Source organism: Engraulis encrasicolus, chromosome 11 (genome assembly GCF_034702125.1).
Source record: "Engraulis encrasicolus isolate BLACKSEA-1 chromosome 11, IST_EnEncr_1.0, whole genome shotgun sequence".
NCBI classification, from domain to species: Eukaryota; Metazoa; Chordata; class Actinopteri; order Clupeiformes; family Engraulidae; genus Engraulis; species Engraulis encrasicolus.
Window position 1 is genome coordinate 56,063,976 of NC_085867.1, and position 15,701 is coordinate 56,079,676.

General features: G+C 39.6%; 1 protein-coding gene across 3 annotated transcripts in view; it reads right to left on the minus strand.

Annotated features, from left to right (window-relative positions):
* Positions 1-1,694: 1,694 nt before the first annotated feature.
* grin1a (glutamate receptor, ionotropic, N-methyl D-aspartate 1a) overlaps positions 1,695-15,701 on the minus strand; it is a 47,936-nt gene continuing 33,929 nt past the window's right edge. For 2 of the 3 annotated variants that reach the window (XM_063211444.1, XM_063211443.1), the window contains one exon: positions 1,695-2,052. In XM_063211444.1, the coding sequence (XP_063067514.1) occupies positions 1,984-2,052 (69 nt within the window). In that variant the 3' untranslated portion in view covers positions 1,695-1,983. Of the gene's footprint in view, positions 2,053-7,539; positions 7,651-8,863; positions 8,891-15,301; positions 15,359-15,701 lie in introns of all 3 variants that reach the window. The other variant, XM_063211445.1, reaches the window with a different exon arrangement.

Genomic DNA, 15,701 nt, shown 5'->3' on the forward strand with positions numbered 1-15,701 from the left:
ATGTTTTTTGGATCGGATTAGTGTTTCCCCATATTTTAACCATTCATTTAATATGAGGCTACATTGCACTTTGAACAACTAATTGCGTAGTGTTGTATATGCAAACAGAAGTCTATATGTACAGACAATGGTTTTTTTTTTCAGTTGCATGGGATGGGAATTCTAAAAGGGAAAAATAACTTCCCATGTATGTAAGTGCTTGTGTGGGGAATCAACGCATTGGAATCTGTGTGTTCTGTCACAGTAGTGTAATTTTCTCAACCTCAGTCCTCGGGAAATGGCCTGTTTCAACACCAAACCAAAGTGGACCGGCAAAGTCAACTTTAAAACAGCAACAGTCCCAGAAATATTATCACTCCCAAAACATGGAGACACTTGGTGAGGGCTCATGACAAAGTCAACGTTCCAAGGCCAAATCACCAAAATGGTAATATGATGGCACATGGTGGTGAGAGTTTGGCATGAGCCACCAAGAGCTGGTTAGATGCAAAACCTGGCCCTTTGATGCACCCCGGAAGAGCAATGAGGCCGAGAAATACTATGCAGAAGATCACAGGCAGAGAGAGAGGGTCATTTTTTCCAAAGCACGGAGTGAGCACACAGTGACTTGCTGTGTACACACGAGAGAGAGAATCTGTAGATGTAACCACAAAGCACTGGAAACTTTTAAACTGACAGTTAACATAAAAGAGAAATTGAACGTGGAGTTATGTCGCCATGCACATTCTGTGATACATCAGCAGGGTCCTCCTGCTCCAGTGTCTCCTGTGAGCTGCAAGCTGGTTCAGTCTGATTTCCTTGAGTCAAAGTCATTCCTCGCACTGTAAATGGGCAACCATGCATTCTGTGCAAGTCTGTGCAGTGCAAAAAAAACTTCCAATAAGCTGAGAAGGGTTGTTGCACAGGAAGAGTTGTGACGTTCATTCTGATAGGCTTGAAAATAGACTAAGAAGAATATTATTAGGTGCTTTATCTAGTAACTGTCCAGGTATTGTTGACAAAAAAAGATCCACAAAACTCAATTTCGCACCATGGAAGAGTTCACATGCAATCCTATTTCCCATTATTAAACTGATTATATAGTAAGATAGCAATTCAGAGTGTGATAGCATTGAAACTAGCTCTAAATAAATGTAAATGTGTAAGGATAAAATGATAGATAATTTGTCTGCAGACACACAAATACTACACTAGGATAATACATACTAATTTGAAGAAATAAGAAATTTTGTCTTGATATGAGTCATACATCTGAGTACCCATTATGTAGGTTCAAAATGTACAGTGTATTAAGTCATACGTATTAATTCTACATTAACAGAAATTATTTGACTAAATTGATAGTATATGTGAAAAAGTAAGAGAAAATATCTACAGACTAAATAAACTGTGATTAAAAGTGCACTGCGGTTATGATTAGGTGTGTGTGTGTGTGTGTGTGTGTGTGTGTGTGTGTGTGTGTGTGTGTGTGTGTGTGTGTGTGTGTGTGTGTGTGTGTGTGTGTGTGTGTGTGTGTGTGTGTGTGTGTGTGTGTGTGTGTGTGTGTGCGTGTGTGTGTTACTTAGATCACACACCACACTCTAATGTACTTGGACTCAGAGGCCTAGTGCAATGTGAATAATGTATTTTTTAACAGCTTCAATGTTCGGATGAGACATTCCTTCCATAGTGTGTGTGTGTGTGTGGGGGGAGGATTCTTATGCCTACTCTCTAGAGTGCATGGGGGTTGTTCTTGCAGGTTTAGAGTTGAGGTTGGCATCAGTTTTCAGGTTGGGACTGATCCGTCAGACGATAACATGGAGATTAGAATGGGCCTTCAGATCATCCCTTCCTGCTTTCCATCTCTTTTGATGTATCTCTCTCTTTCTCTCTCATTCTTTCATTCTTTTTCTTTCTCTGTTGGACTGGATTGAATATCTCTTCTTCCTCCTTGGTTGCTCTCTCTCTCTTTCTCTCTCTCTCTCTGTCTTTCACTCTCGCTCTTTAAACCACCGTGCTCACGGACGGGTCAGAAAGGTTGAGCTGCCCGGTGATGTCTGTGGGTGGGTACTGCTGCGAACAAGGGGTGACAGAAGACAGAAGAGAGAGGGGAAAAACAACAACAAGAGAAAAGCGCTGTCAGTTCACTAGCTAGGGAGGCAAACGATACAATACAATGCAAAACAACATACAGTTAGATGAACTTCACAATCGAGGGGCTTTTAAAATTCCACCAGAGGTAATGCCATATGGTGGAAAAAATTCCAGGCTCAATCATTCGTGTTACACTTGTGATGACTAGTGATCATGGGGTCATTCAACCCCAAATTAAATATGGTGAGAATTTTTTGGCATTACCTGAGGGAGACAGCAAGATCACATCCAGGAAGAGAATACAGAGGTCCATTGTGTATAGCATATTCACACTGTTAAGGCTGATGACTACCATGGATATGTTCATTTGCATGTAACGAACAGATTAATGAACAGATTGCACATGGCATGATACTACTGCTATGGTAGTTATTCACATTCAAGTCGGAAACTATAAGCTTTACAAATGGAGTCAATCCTTCTGTTCCTGGAGCAACCCAGTAAATTATAAAGTCTCACTTTATAAAATCTCTACAATGCTGGGCCATCTTCGCACCCAGAACAATGTAGAGATTGACTGTAGAATCAGAGTAGGTAGGCTACCATATCTTATCTTAAAATGCTGTGAGAAAGGCAACTGTCACTTTGAGCCATATAAAAAATGTGCACCAGTTATGGTGGTGGGTAACCACATCTTACAATCGTGAGGCCAATGCCTTCACAGTACGACACATTGTTTTACAACTTTGACCAATTCCTCTACAATTGTAAATGTATGACACCCATAAGCACTTCATCACAACAGTTTTTTGTGAAGCAGATAAAATAATAGGCTACAGAATGGTAGCCTAGAAATCTCAACGCCCCTAGAGGCAGCTGTAGGGGTTAAGCTCGCGAGGCTAACAGAATGGTTCTCCTATCACCTCGCTGCCGTATGTTGTACATTTGTTATTATTTCAGTAGGGTTTCAAACTTCTCAAATGTCACTAGCATACAAGAAAACTCAATGAGGAAAAAATCCTACTATAACCATCTCTTTACAGATCATTAAAATCACAATATTTCTTCACAAAAATCCAAAATGCAATTTCCTAATGAAGTTCATTTCAGGCTAAAAGTGATTGCCTTTCTTTACAAGCAAATTATTTATGTACATATGTATATGTATGTATATGCATATACATATGTGTGTGCGTGTGTGTGTGCGTGTGTGTGTGCACGTGTGTGCATGTGCACTGTTTTTTACAGTGTTGTAATTGAATCGATGATTGACTGGTCCATCAGACCGAGGCAGTGTGCAGCTTCCACTACATTCACTTTATATGATGCAACTTCTATTCATTGCCATATTGCTGAGAAACGACTCATCAGGGACGCTCGTCAGCAATACAGAGAAGTGTCAAATGGCTCGACTCTCATCCCCCTTAAGTTGCATCATCATCACCCCCATCATCATCATCATCATTATCATCATCATCATCATGTCCATCATCTGAATACTTTTGATACCGCTGTCAATAAAAGTGATCATTTCATCACCGTTTACACTCACTGCATCCCCAGTTATGGGTCTGCAGTGCTGCCTGCCAAGGCCCCACAGGAGGAGAAGAGACAAAACATTGACAACCACTACTACCACCGCCACAAATCATCGCTGTGATCATGGCTAATGCCCAACCACAATCAACTACTTCTACTGTAGGGACAGAGAGAAAACAAAGTCTGCATGCTTAAGAGGAGGAGAGGAGGAGCTGTGTGGCAGGTGAGTGGAAGAGAGGTAGTAGACATTGTGACACTCAACAAATCCATAGATATCCATTGATATAGGAAATAAAACAACAACATTGATATCAAAAAGGAATGAATGCAATAGAAGTTGGTGGCGTTGGAGAAGGAGTGCTTTTGTTGCTTGTTGATGTTGTCTTCTGCTGTTTGCCACTTGGCTTGGACGCCTCTCACCCGTAGCATGATTTGGATTTCGTATCCCTCAACCTCCTCCCCTCCCACCCTGCAAATGTTTAAACAACTGACCCCTGCACTCTCGGAAGGAGCCAGACACACCTGTGGTCACATCAGGGAAAAAAACAACACAAGAAAATCTATACAGAACTTAATCAATGGCAGAAATCAAGGGACAGGGATTCATGGACTTCCAACAAAGAGACTCCTGTTGGTGTCAGAACTTAAGATAGTGAAAAAAAAATTAAAGAGTAATGGAAACAAAAAAAACAAGACTGTGTGTTCTCCTGAACCAACTGCTAAGAATGTTTTTCTAGATTGCAACTGGTAAATTGACATACATCTCTTCAGTGGTCTGAGCTACAAAAGGAAATGGGTAGTTGACAGATAGGAAGCAATTTTTCACAAAACATCATTTATGAAGCATATGTAGTATGGCAACTAATCTTTCACAAAGTTGTCACAATCTTGGTCTATTCCTCAATATTTTATATACACTATATAATGCACTGGGCTGTAAATATGTCCTTTGGTGTGACGTTTAAAATATGTATTAAATAATGGCTTGAGGCAGTTTTATCTCTATTGTTACACTGTTTATGTTTATTGCTTTATTTTAGGGTTTTCATTTCATGTGAAAAAAAAACGTTAAGAGATTTTTTTTCACCATTTGAGGCAAGCTTATTAGGAGCTTTCAAGAAAATGCATGGATATCTTTCTTGTAAATTGTACAAAATTGTTAGAATTTATGCAAACATTTCAGGGATGATCATTTCCTGTCCCCTACTACAATCATACGTTTATATGTTTATCAAACATATTGTTAAGCTCAAACAAATATTTGTAGGCCTATGTTTAAAAAATGAAACCTAGGGCGGGCATGGGTCGGTTCGAATGTCACCCTTCCACTCCCTACTTCACTCCATGGCTGAATGAAGTGCCCTTGAGCAAGGCACCTAACCACACACTGCTCCCGAGTCTGTAACCAATACCCTGTAGGCCTACTACAAAGGACTGTAAGTCGCTTTGGATAAAAGTGTCAGCTAAGTGTAATGTAATGTAATGTAATGTAATAATGTCACACTGTAGGACATTCATGTCACACTAAAGGACAGACATGCAAGACTGAGCCAAAAATTTTTTGAACATGCTTATTTTGTCTTTTGATCATATCTAATGTTATAGTCAGTATGAACCTACACGAATCATAGATTATCAGCCTATCCTAACACTTAATGACGGGTAGCCATGTGGTCATTAAGTATAACCTGTATAGCTCATAAGACTCATTATCAAGCTTTTGTAAAGGGATGAAACATAGTTTTATACTGCATAGAAAGAGAATATTTCATTGTTATACTTTGTGCATCACTCTGCAAGGATTTCCTCCCTTCTTTGTGAATTCACTCTTGAAATAGCGAGACCATCATTAGGGTCGTGATTAGCATGTGAATATAGCCTGAATTTGCTCTCTACAGTATAGTTTATTCTTCTGAATGCATGCATCTATATACAAAGATTTCAGAAACCCCCTAAGTGCCTTTTCAGAAAAAAATCTTAATTCATTTTTATTTAATACAAAGCTATCAAAATTGCATATTTTTAAAATGTTATTTATGTAATATAACTATTTATATGTATTATCACGTACATAAATGTAAACCAAACCAACAACGGGGCTCTAAAAATATAGAAGTGCAGGTCTTCAGAAATGGAGTTAGGGGGTTTTGCATCTGAACTTGACTAAGCTTACTTGTATATACTGGTGAAAGCTATTTCCCAAAGATCTAGTCATTTGGTGTGACCTGTTTTTGGAGATATACATCACACCAAAGGAGGTTTTGAATCAATTGAAAAACCCTGCCATTGAACTAAAATACAAATCCATATTTAGCAAGGTGCATTTACCTCTGACTATGTTGTTTAAAACATAGACTTTTTATCAAAAATGTATAGTAAAGGTGTCACACCAAAGGACTAACACATTTCCCGGTGGCAAAACATTATTGGTTAATTGAAGAACTCTGAAAGAGCCTTGCCACTTGTTTAAAAAAGACCATGAAAATTGGCCATGAAATTACCAGCGGTGTTAAGACAAATGGCTGAGCATTGATTATTTATTTTAAAAAGTTTGTCTGCGTGAAGAATCAGGCTTGTGACAGTCACACCATAGGACAAATGTAACATTATGTTAAACTTTAGTATACTTATTTAAAGTATGGTTTCATCCAATATGACTTTTTCACAAAATAGAGAAAAGTTGAACCATTTAAAACATCAATTTTGAAAGCATGAATTAAATTAATTGTGTGGCGATTGTGACATAATTGTGTGACGGGAAAATTGCCATGTCACATCAATAACCCAGCTACAAAAGTATCAAGGCTACCAAAGGCTATCTGTGCTACATTAACAAAACCGTGACACTAGCTATTACAGTCTACATTGATGACCATATACTGTTTGCACATATTAGAGGTGGAGACATCTCATTCCTTGGCAGTAAAAAAGAAATGAACTTAAAGTAGATCTGAACAATCTATTCTACACAAATGTCCATGTGCACCACTGAAAACAGATTTGTACCTGACAGAATGAGAGCCTGAAATTCACTGTATGATCTATAAGAAGAGATTAAGATAAAGTAATAGTTAAGATATTGGCTACTTAAACTAGATTATTCCTACACCTTCCATTTTTATAACATACAGGATTAAAAATGCAGTACTTTGGATAGTGGAGGACGGGAAGTGATGGTATCCTGTTAAAACAAGAGGTTAGTTTTTCCAGGTATGCTCATTTCAATCTTGATTCATATTAGAGAAGGTACATTGAAATCAGGAAAGAAATGCCACAACATTGAAGCATGCATAACCAGACAACAAAATGCACCACACAACTAAATGCAAGATTCAAGTGACATGAAAACTAATTCATTTACAACCAGGATCAAGCCAGATGTAAAAGAACAGACTTAAAATTACAACTGAAAAGAAAACAAAACAAAAATACTGAAATCAAAACTAATTAGTGCTTGGGTAAATAGTAAGTCGTAGTGGTCTTTTTTAATAGGGGAAGCATGAAGAAATATGATGTGAATAATCCTAAAAAGAATGTATAACTTCATGTGCTCACACTCTGTCCTACACTGCAAAACTTGTCAGCATCAAAGAATCTACAAATCCCCCACCTGAAATCCCATTTCCCTAAATTTCCTTCCTGCCTTACATCTGCAGATCTCAAGACGGATGACCTTTTTGTTTGTCTGAAAGGAGAAATGATGGCTGATTGACAGACACGACCATGGCCATGGTGACATTCACCATGTGTGATGCGTGAAGGACAACTTCCCAGTGGACAGGAGTCAGGAAGAGTCAGAGAAGAAAAGATAGAGAGAGATAAGAGATAAAAAAGAGATTAAAAAGAGGGATGAGAGAAAACAGAGACAGAGGAGGCCGAATAGTGGAAGTATCAACGGGGAAGGTTGTAGTTTTGTCTTCTCCTTACCGTATCTTTGGAGGCCCTACGTCGCTTGATGCTGGAAGCCAGGGAGGTACTGATGGACCTAAAAGAGGCTTTCTTTTTGGGGTCAGGCTCTGCTCTACCACTTTTTCTATCCTAAAATAAATATACGTACAAACATTATTGATGTCCTTGGGCTGTGCCGCAAGGATGGTGTCAATCTCCATCCCTCAGCTCTGATCAGCACCATGCCAAGCTATAGCCCATGTCAACCAACTTCGACCCACCCTATTTCACTCCACCCTACTTCATTCCATCCTCATTGTTAGATTTTATCACATTACATTTCACTTAACTGACGGTTTTATGCAAAGCATCTTACACTTTTTACAGAGCATTGGTTTACACTCCCCAGTTACAATTTACGGTGGGCCTTGCTCAACGACACACATTTTTTTCTACTGGTAAGGTTGGTATTTGAGCCTACAAAGCTGTCACTTCAACAGCAAATCCGTAGCCTCTTTCTGCAGCTGGGGTCGCCGGCGACCCTATTCACTTGCTGAAAATGCTTACTGTAACTACATCAAAACAACATTGCTATGACATTACAGGGAGCCATAGTGCTGCGCTAAGGGGTTAACCATTAGGACACGGCTGCTAGGGCTATTACCCACCCCCAATAAAATATTGCAGCCCTATTGATAGTCATATCCCATTCCCATCTATTGAACTAATGCATCCAAAGTAGGCCTACTGACAGACTCACTGCTAAAATTCCTAGGTGGTCTTCAGATAACGACCATACAATTGTTGCTGAGCCCATGAAGGTACAATTTTTACTGAGCCCAGGGAGGCACATTCCAGCAGGGAATGCTCTAAAGCTCACACTCATATCTTTATCACCACAAATTTAGCTTGGGCGCTACATGAGCCTCCAGTACATTAAGATGTTCCCAGTGAGGGCTGGTCACGGCTATCTCTACCAGGCAAGTGTTTTTGTTCAATCGACTCATGATGGGTTCGGCTAATGAACATTTGATCACTTCCAGAATTATCGTTCAACCTCAAGGAAACCATTATTGGCTATGCTACACCTTGGTGGGGGAATGAAAAAAACGTTTTACTGATGCAATCCAGCTTAATCTGCAGCTAAGGCAGTTATTAACAAACATTACACCAGCGATTAACAACACGAAAGACAATAATTACTGCTACAAGATATTCTGTCTATTCGGACTCCTCTCTCTACCTTCAAGCATAAAATTAAAGTAGCCTGTAGCTACAGCCCTCTCCAACCTCTCCCCATGTTACACATGAAACAGACTGAGAGTGCTTGTGTGAGGTAAAGGTCATATTAAGGTATCCTTACATCCTGAGTCTCTACGGAAGAGGAGGGCTGCATTGGGGGGGAAAAAAGAAAAATAAATGAATAATCATCTTATATAATACTATAAGATCGGTTATATACTCTAAGATTCAAGCGGAAGCTGAAGGATCTAGATCTAAAAAATAAAAAAAATAATGGGAAAAAAATGGGGGTACCTACTGCAGAAATATCAACATCAAAAGCCAAGCACTTGACAAGAATAGAGCATTCTGGCAGATATAAATAGCATGACAAGCAATAGGAATTAATAACTGCAAGACAAATAAACATATAAATATCAAACACATACATGTGAACTCTAAAACCCATTCAGTACTTTAAAGCCATTCTTAGCAATAGTCACGTGTAACAGAAATTCACCTCACACTGAACTTGGAGCATGTGTGCAAAGTTCACCAACTGTTATTTTGTAACATACTGAACTAAACCAGCAGCGGTTCTACCCATGTGGGGGCCTTGGGCACTGTTTATACAGACCGGGCTATTTATTTATTTTTTTAAACTCTCCCCTGCCTTTCGTTTACATAAAAACAGAGGTTTTTCCTGAGCAAACAAATCTTCCTGAAAACTATAAGATATTTTGGTAAAGGCAGGGAAGAAAATTCTCAAAATGCGGTTATGAATCAATGCCGCCTTGGGCAAAACATAGACATGGGGCCCTTTTGAATTACTTTTGTTGGTATTTACCATAGTGGGGCTGACTGTTGAGGGGCCCCTATAAATTAGGTGGGGCCTAACCTAATTTAGGATTTGGCCCAACTGCCTAATCTGCTTATTGGTAAAGCTGAAAACTATCTCTGAACTAACCACAAGTGCGGGTAATACTTGAGGGGGATGAGGATACAGCTAATATGTCACGTACTGTAACAAGCGGCAGTGTGGTGTGAATCTCTGAAGAGCTCATGCAACACAAGATGACAACAGTAAAAAGCAGATATGAACTTTGAGCAGGCCAGCACTTGACCAGGTCACATGCTCAACTCAGTCGTGTAATCTTCCTCATCATTTGTTTTCCGTGGAGAGAATGCCTTAAAGGTTTGCCTCAAGGAGGCGAAGTAAATGTAAAGCACATTCACAATGCTCTTGCAAATTACATTTAAACTAGTAACAGTATTAGGCTACACCAGAGATGGTTAAAAGGTTATAGAACTAAGGGAATCCTGAGTTACAACACCCAGTTCTGTGGTAGCTATAAACCCAGAGAGAGAGAGAGAGAGAGAGAGAGAGAGAGAGAGAGAGAGAGAGAGAGAGAGAGAGAGAGAGAGAGAAATAAATGTGCACTGTGCTTTTTTCAATTTTTCAATCTACTGTCAAATTTCATGAAAGGATCTCATAAACTAACGCAATGAATGTGTAACCTGGCCCGATGGCGACATCATCACAGTCCAGAAGTGACACAAACATATTGTAAACCAACTGGACGCTGTGCGCAAAAATGCAAACCAAATAACAATGTGACCACAGTCTACATTTACCATGACCCAGACAGCTAATATAGCTAATATATACTGCAGTATAGCCAGCTTAGGAAGGTGACTAATTAACTGTAGGAAATTTTAAAAAATTCCCAAACCCAAAAGGCAGGCTCCACATATTTTCTCTGTTTGTCATGTATACAAATGTATCAGGCAACACTATGGAGACTATTCACTGATAAGGTAAGTCATCCTTCCTTGGGGCCCACTTTTAATTAACAAATATCATTACATAATCCCAGAGGTGTCAAAAGTAAAAGTAAAAGTAAATTCATGGTGTAAGTACAACACATGATATTACATAGCTGTTGTTACACCATTTACTCCATTGTACCTAATGAGATGGATAGACTGTGTTGTTACTGAAAGACACTAAAAACCTAACATGGACTCACCACACACTTGATCCAATCAGTGCAGAGTCATCTGATCATAAGACAACTACACTGTAAAGCATTGCAGCCAGTTAAACGTAAAAAAGTAAAATCCCCTGCCCTGCTGCAGAGTGACTTACTTTTTTGTGTTTAACTGGCTGCAGTTTTACTCTGTACACAGGTCTATTGCTTATTCAGATAAGTTACCTGTGTAGAAAACGGTTTCTTTTTATTACTTTTACTTTTGACACCTCTACTTAATCCCACAATCTGTCTCCCTATTCCTGCCCTCTCAGACAATACATTTGCACATCTGTGTAAGTGGTGTTTAGGACAAAAAAGTCAGGATATCACTTTTAATGATGACAGACTTATTGACAAGGAACAAGACTTGTCTGAATACACACCTAATAAATAATTGATTTTGCTTAATATGTGTCCTTTACGTCTTATACTTATAGGGCAACTCAAAGCCGTCTAATTAGAGAGTTATGTCACTCTCATAGACCTTCATGGCCTATTCTTTCCACAGCAATGGCGGCTCATTGAGCCTTTTACATGTAAATCGCCATTGACAATGGTTAAAAGAAGAAGTTCATTAGTTCCAGGAGGTGGCCGTAGAACACATAAAGTGTGGTAAAGGTAAATGTAATTCGTTTCTACTTCGTTTAATCTTTGTTTGTTATGTAATGGTTCTGTTTCTCCAGCAAACAGAAAGCTGATGTCTAGATATTTTAATCTTCATGAATCACATCACCAACCAACAGGTACCCTTTTGTCATAACTCTCTAATTAGACGGCTCTGGGCCAACTTATCCATACAGGATATATACAAACCCCAACTCCGGTGAAGTTGGGACGTTTGGTAAACAGTGAATAAAATCAAAATGCTATCATTTTCAAAACATTCAATCTATTCATTAGATGGGGAATAGTGAAAAGACAACATATTAAGTGTTAAAACCGAGAAAAAATATTGTTTTGGGGGACATATGTACTCATTTCTAATTTGATAAATGCAACACGTCTCAAATAAGTTGGGACGGGGACAATAAAAGTCAGCAAATGTCGAGGAAGACTAAAAACAAAACAAAAGACAACACTTAACAGTTAAATACATTAACCGATGAGATGATTTTATATAAAAAACAGTGTTAATTCCTATCTTGGACATGATTTCACCAGCTTAAATGGTGGGTGTATTCCTTGTCATGTGTTGCAATGTTTGCCTTTCTGTAGTGCTTACAGTGTGACAGGTCTTGACCAAAAGCCCACCATTTTATCACCTGCTGGTCCTTGTGATGGAGCCAAACTGTTAAAACATAGTAGAGAATGCAATTTGACCTTACTATATGGCAGTAATCTCCCTTCAAAATATAATGCATGAGTGGCTTTTCATGCTGTTTAAAAACCATTTATACCATTCAGCACTGTATTTAACTCTACAGATGAGTGAGAACATCTTAACCAATGCACTACTGCACCCGCATGCCATCATGGAGGCTGACTTTTGAAGTTAGCACTAACACAAGTTGGATGGTCCATTTTCACTGTAGCACAGGATGTGCAATGCTCTATTATTGTCAAAAAGAATGGACTTCTACAACTTCTGCTGACTTCTGTAATCAAAGGACAGTTTCCCATGTCTTCTGGGTCTATTTCAAGTGAGCTCAGGTGCTTAGGAGAATGTTACACCCCTGTATCATTTGCACACATTAAGCGTTCTTAATATGGTCAATTTTCAATAGCTCTAATTCCTGGAGTGCTAGAGTGAGACTACAGCCAATATATATTTCATGATGTCATGAACCTATACAATGATTTTAATAACAAAAATATGTCTTATATACACTCAATCGTGGTAAATCAAAGGGAATTCAAGAATGTATGTAATAACTATGGTAATTATTCCCTTTGCATCTTTAATTCTGAGTGACTCAGCCTCTCTGTGATGATCTTATACCTGGACACCTATATTGTCCGTCAGTACAATTCATTTTGAAATGTTCTTCTTTGTTGTTTTATCTTATTTGGATGTTTACTAAATTTCACTGATCCCCGTCCCAACTTATTTGAGACGTGTTGCATTTATCAAATTAGAAATGAGTACATATGTCCCCCAAAACAATATTTTCTCTCGGTTTTAACACTTAATATGTTGTCTTTGCACTATTCTCCATCTAATGAATAGATTGAATGTTTTGAAAATGATAGCATTTTGATTTTATTCAATGTTTACCAAACGTCCCAACTTCACCGGAGTTGGGGTTTGTAACATTAAAGGCAACCCCATTTTAAACTGTTACTAATGTCAGCTACTACAATACTGACACAGGGAGTGCAATTTGTTTCTCCAAACTGGTGACATTTCCTCTGTCCTTAGTCCTTATTGTCGACTTGGTTAAAATCAATGTCATATTTGTCCCAGCCGTGGCTCAATCGGCTGGGCACTCGAGTACTACACCGGCGACCCCGGTTCGATTCCGGCCCGAGGTCATTTGCAGAGCCCTTTCCGTCAAAATATAAATCTATCTAAAATGTGATCTATCTGGAAAACGATACTTGTCAAAGCAACTTTGAAACAGACACATTTCTTCTCCTGCGACAAGGCTTCATTTCTTTTCCAAATAGATTAAATTTGTGTTTTAAATGTGAGATGAATGTCAAATATAAAAACTGAGTTGACCTAAGTTGAGAGTGAAGATAGGAGAGAGAGGGGCACACGTTTGGAGAAATAATTTGTACACAGGGTATAACAACACTGGATGAAACAGCATCTTCTTTGAGACCACTCAGTGACGGTGGTCAGGTGACTGGTGCCCCTGGGTGACACCCCCTTCCAGAGCCCCTCCCCCAACCACGCCCCATCCTGGCAAAAAAAACTCTTGTAGCTGCTATAAAAAATACTAATACCATATTAGTAGTGCAATAGATTGGTAATGGCATGTTAATACCACAAATTGGCGATTTTTCAAGATGCCGTAGAGGGCAGAGTTTTGTGATGATGCCACCCCCTCGTCGGTGCCGCCCTGGGCGACTGCCTGGTTGGCCCACCCCTAGGACCGCCCTGAGACCACTCCACAAGAAAGAGAAGCCGACGTGACCTGGACAGTGCTGCTGCTGACAGATCGGAAGCAGGCTGTACATGTTTCCCGGCTCTAAAGTTATAGTAAGTAGCTAATGCAAAGTGCACCAGTGCAAATTAGCCCAGAGTCCTGTACAAGTGCACCAATGACAGGTGTATACATGTAAATACACATACATGTACTGTACATGGAAGTAGACATTAAGGCGGCAAGCAGTCAATGAGATGCTTCAGACTAACTGGGAAATTCCCAAAGACACCAAAGGACCATGCCAACTGCTGAGCTGATTGATCCACTGCATCCAATCAACACAAGGGAATGCCCTTTATGTCTCCATACTGCGAACCCACAGCCAGTATACTGACAACAAAATTATGTTTTTAAAAAAATCTGGCAGTGTCACACAGATCAGCAGTTTAGGTATGTTTCTCAGCTACAGTAAGAGGGCCATGTGCATTTGTCATGTGTCATATGGAGTTTCTATCTATACATAGTAATACACAACATACACACACACATACAGACAGAGAGCATGTGCTGGACAGGAGACAGCACAGACAGACACACCGGCAGACAGAGATGATTTTTATCTGAGATCTCGCTCAACCCAGAGACTATGATCGGCTTACCTGCCACGGGCTCTTTTGGCCCTTTTGTCAAACATGCACAAAAGACCTAGCATGTGGCTGGTTGACTTTCCCTATTTACCCACTCACCCAGCCACCCTCAAGGCACTCACGCACGCACACACACACACACACACACACACACACACACACACACACACACACACACACACACACACACACACACACACACACACACACACACACACACACACACACACACACACACACACACACACACACACATGCCTTCTTTCCCTTTCCTTTCTCCTAGTCAGAGAGGTCATAAATAGCAGGATGGAGATTGCAAAGGATGGAGATTGCAAAGAGCACAGCCATTTCTTTTAAAATGGCTAATTAGCCAGAAGGAATATGAATGGATTTTAAATATAAAAGAGGCTTTCATAATTCTGCCACCATGTTTGAAACACTGGCTGGCTCTGACTGTCTATTTTTAACTTATATCTGATGGCAGTCTGGTGTGGTCTCACTGGGACTAGATCTGAAGCACCGATTACATTGAGGCTTAAGTTGTTCACTCTCTTCACTCAGAATCAAAACTGGAACTGCTATGGATTTTTTTTTTTTAAAGAGTGTCTTCGAGTAAATGGCAAATTTGTCCGCTATGTATATAGAGGAAAACATCTGCCATTTACTGCAACAGTACATTTTGTTCCTACAGAGCAACAATAACAAACACTAAATAAAAAGCCATGAAGGGTTGACAATACAAATTTGATACTTTGTGTTGATGAGCTGGCACTCTACTGTATGGCTTAGTTTATCTGATTACGAAGCCTGCGCAGACTAGCATGATGTTGCGACAGAGTAGCTTAGCTTATTGTTGTTTTTTACGTACTAAAGATGGTGTTGCTGCTGCCCCCACCACTTGACTTCCAGAAGGTTCCTTATTGTCCTGTTGGGACAGACAAGACACAGGGGGGACCAGATTTCCATTGCTGTAGGAACTGGGCAGAATCTGGACAAATCTGGACTCAAATGGTCAAATAAATTCAATGTTTGCCACACAGTAGGCTTTGCGTCTTGCTACTGTTTGGTCTGTCACCAGAGCAGGACAGTACGAAACTCCAGATTTCCAAAACTGGTCATGGCTCAGTGAGGAAGCGTTTAAAACAAACAAATAAACAAGCAAGAAAATCCCTGCCAACGCTTACCGCACTGAGTGGGCAAGCCAACAAAGTTGGAGCAAATAATAAAGGTTTCAGGACTTTCCTATTACTTGAAAATGGGAAGAAAAG